The 3,719-nt window shown below is 45.1% G+C and overlaps 1 protein-coding gene across 1 annotated transcript; it reads right to left on the bottom strand.

Moving 5' to 3' along the window:
- Positions 1–467: 467 nt before the first annotated feature.
- LOC147419553 (uncharacterized) lies at positions 468–1,863 on the bottom strand. Its single transcript, XM_086506370.1, has 2 exons — positions 731–1,863; positions 468–615 (listed from the first exon to the last, which is right to left on the bottom strand). The coding sequence occupies exon 1, from the start codon at positions 1,430–1,432 to the stop codon at positions 857–859; it is 576 nt and encodes a 191-aa protein (XP_086362496.1). The 5' UTR covers positions 1,433–1,863; the 3' UTR covers positions 468–615; positions 731–856.
- Positions 1,864–3,719: the final 1,856 nt, after the last annotated feature.

Below are 3,719 nucleotides of genomic sequence, written 5' to 3' on the forward strand. Positions count from 1 at the left end.
ATACATTGGGTTTTTTAAACCCCCGGTGTCGCTAAAAGCGTCTCTATTAGCGTCGATACCAGAACGTCACTATAGCCGTCGCTACCGCAGTCTCTATCAGCGTCTCATAGGCGTCGCTATATAGCGACGCTGCAGGGCATAGATAGCAACGCTGCAGTGCACAATTTAGCGACGCCTGAGATTAGAAAATTTTGGTGGAAGGGCATTCAACCCATCAACCATATTGAATGTTTCATTGGTCTATTTACCTTTGAAAAAAAGTACAAAGGTAAATATAGACCCAAAATAGTCAGCCACAAGACAATATAATCATTAACTCCATCATCCATAGTACGTATCGTTTGCAAAATAAAGATATAAAAATGACAAGCGTGAATTGATGGAAGTAAATAAATGACAATTGTACACAACAGCAAAATCACTTGATTGTTAATCATTGCAAATGTAATAGTTACAAACCATTTTCATTATTTAAAAAATATACATGGTTTTCAAAAATACATAGTTACATGGTCTCATGATACATAAGCTAGGACAAAAAGAAACTAATGATATCTAGCTATGGCTAAACTGACGTCGTCTAATCAGACATCTCATCGCGTCCAAGCGGCGTATCTATCGGATTCAGCAAAAAAAAACAATAAGATAGATTTTTGTAAGTATAAACATATAGCGAGCGATGTTTATAAAACAATACAATAAATAGAAAAGAATAAACCCTAATACTAACCATGCCGCCGCGAGAAGTCAGGATGTCTATAAGGGCGTTTAAGCCCTTCCTGCCTGCGTACTCACCCTCGTACGGAGTGGGATCACATCCTGTAAACGACCACTGTCAAAACATACAAAGAATCCATTATGTTAGAATTTCAAATCCCATAAACCCTAAAATATCGAACATAGATGCGAAAACACTTAAAAAATCGGCCTCAAATGATGCCCACCCTCCGCTCCCCAAGTGGTGCGAGCTCCCTGCCTCTACTCGCGCTCTGGCTGCCTCCTTTTGTTGCTTCCACTTGTCGGGATTCTCACGCGCTTCTTTCTTCGCATGCTTCCAATCTTCTTTGGCCAGCCAATCTAGTCTGTTCCATCCATGCTTGATTGATTTTTGCACTTCGGAACGCTTATGCTTGCAGTATTCGCGCATTCGAACCTTCATCACATCTTCATTGAAGCGGTCATCCCGTGTTGGAACGGGAAACTCGTCATGAAGCATGCTGATGACTCTGTCTTTTAATTCATTAGGTACTTCACTCCAGGTGTTTAGTATGTAGTGTCTAAACAACTGAGAGCAAATACCGCGCATGCGCGAAATCACCTTCTTGCCGTCATCATCCAAGATGATGCCCCCGCTGAATTCGATGGAGTAAGGCAAGCCCTCTCGCCGCTGACGCGTGAACCTGGGTTTCTCGACAGGGGTCTCTAGCGGCATGTCAATGGGGGTACGGACGCCAGGTGTCTCCACTGGAGTCTGAGACTCGAAGCGAGGAGTGTCCACTGGAGTGACTCCTGGAGGAGTAGCTAGTGGTGTGTAGCTGTGGGGAACGGCACTCAGTCGCGTAAAACCTGGTGTCGATGGAGATACCGTGGCTGGTGTCGGGACGGGCAAAGAAGGGGAGGGTAAAGAGCCTCGTCGAACACGAGGCGGTGTTGAAGCATCAGTGGCGCCACCCCCACAACAACCGCCACCGCCACGACCACCAGTAGAGCGCCGGTGCCTAGACGAGTGTGAAGATCGTCTCGTCGACACCAAAGATTTTGAGCGTGCTCAGGACTCCAAAACAGAGGGAGATGCGGATGGAGTAGGAGCGCGCGATGGTGCGCCTGAGCGATGACGCTCCACGTACCACTGTCTTTGCTGGGGTGACAAAGAAGAAATAAACTCATCATCATCCATACCTGCATTAAACACACGAACATTTAAACTTAATATTGAATGAATTGAGTAGAAAACATGGACAAGTAGATAGAGAGAGAGAGAGAGAGAGAGAGAGAGAGAGAGAGAGAGGAGGAGGTGCTCGTCGTCGAACATACCTAGAGCATACGTACTTGGAGTGGACGCAAAGACCATTAAATACAATGACGCAATGACGCATATAAATACAATGACGCAATGATGCAATGACGCCTCCACGGCTTCTGATTGGGAATCTTCTCCGATCTCCTCCATTGATGCCGCTGTGATTGGCACATGGTAGCCTTCATACGTCCGTGCACTACGAGGGGCTACCTCTATGACGTACCACCAGCTTGATATAGACTTTGTGGGATGAAATATCAACTGCCAGAGCCACATAACTTACATGAGAGCTTCCAAGCATATTAATTCTAAAACACACGTTAACTATTTACATACTTACTTGTTCACAATGCTCGGGTAGTACGAAAGTGTCTCTTAGGTCAATCCATTTCTTAGTTGAATCCACCTCAAGAAAACCAGACTCTCCTCTACGCACAGTAGCGTTGCAACCCTCCATGATTATCTTGAACCATTGCACGTCGAACAAGTCGACAAAAAATCCTCTATAATCGATCCTCAAAATCTCTTGTAGCGTGCCGAAGTAAGTGAGTTCCACCACCACAGGATCTGCATCAGAGGACCGTCGTCAACTAGACTGTTCAAATTTTGCCATGATTCCACAATCTTGAGTAAAACGCTTTTTGTCGATCCGTTCCACCCTAAAATGTCAACCTTTACACCATGTTGCTGTGTATGACTTATACTACAACCAACAAAGATTATGAGTAGCCGTTCAAACATCTAGAAAGTTACTAGTCGTACATTGCAAACTTACCTTGGTGGCGCAACCCCTAGAGTACTCCCACTCTTCCTCAGTCACTTCTTCACCGCACTGTTGTGCGCTTTTCAGTTGGTTGTGCAACCATCTTAAGCTCTCTTTTACTTTGCGTTCTTGGGCTCCTGTGAAAATCCATGGTGATTTAGGGAGTTTTATCCATCCATCGGACGCTGTTTGCGGCCAATATTGCTCCATACGATCCACATTTCTAAGGTCAACTCTGGCTCCCAAAGTATCTTTCTTGCCGGTCAGATGGTCCCATAGTAGATTACCCACATTCTTGAATATGTGCATTGGATTGAGCAAGTGATTGATCATGAGTCGAGGTCAGTATGGTAACTTGTACCATAGAGATAGTCTCTTCATCCCTAGGGGAAATCCGTCATCACACATCTCCTTCTGCTCTAACCATGCTTGTGCAGACATCCTCGGTGGCTCTCTTCCCAAAAAGCCATCGCGTAACACATGATTCTCTAGAAGATACGCTTGATGACCTTCGTAGATTTGCTTCTTCAGTGAGGGCGCCCTACGTGCATTCAATCTAGGTCCACATGTGATACATGCTCTGTATCCGCTTGTTTGAAGCCCTGCATGTATACACATGATAATAGATCAACTTGAGAAAAAGCAAGATTTATAGTGTCTGAGTGAGGAGTGTAAATAGATCACCTAAGCATTCTGTTAGTCCGGGATAGTCATGCATGGTCCACATTAGAATACCTTTGATCAAAGCATTCCGTCGACCTGTGTGTCGGCTCATATCCACCACCTCTATGCCAATCCACAATTGTTGTAGCTCTTCCAATAGTGGACGAATTGTTGTAGCTCGTTGGGAATGTGGTCTTCATGATCATCCCCCGAGCTGTCAGAGGCTACATCTTGTGGCCTCACATATGCTGCTTGCCCAAAGCGCCTACAACG

Source organism: Adiantum capillus-veneris, chromosome 29, assembly GCF_014529385.1.
Source record: "Adiantum capillus-veneris isolate H3 chromosome 29, ASM1452938v2, whole genome shotgun sequence".
Classification (NCBI taxonomy): Eukaryota; Viridiplantae; Streptophyta; class Polypodiopsida; order Polypodiales; family Pteridaceae; genus Adiantum; species Adiantum capillus-veneris.

Coding starts and splice junctions, on each gene's coding strand:
- LOC147419553 (XM_086506370.1), bottom strand. CDS start 1,432: ATGCCGCTAGAGACCCCTGTCGAGAAACCCAGGTTCACGCGTCAGCGG.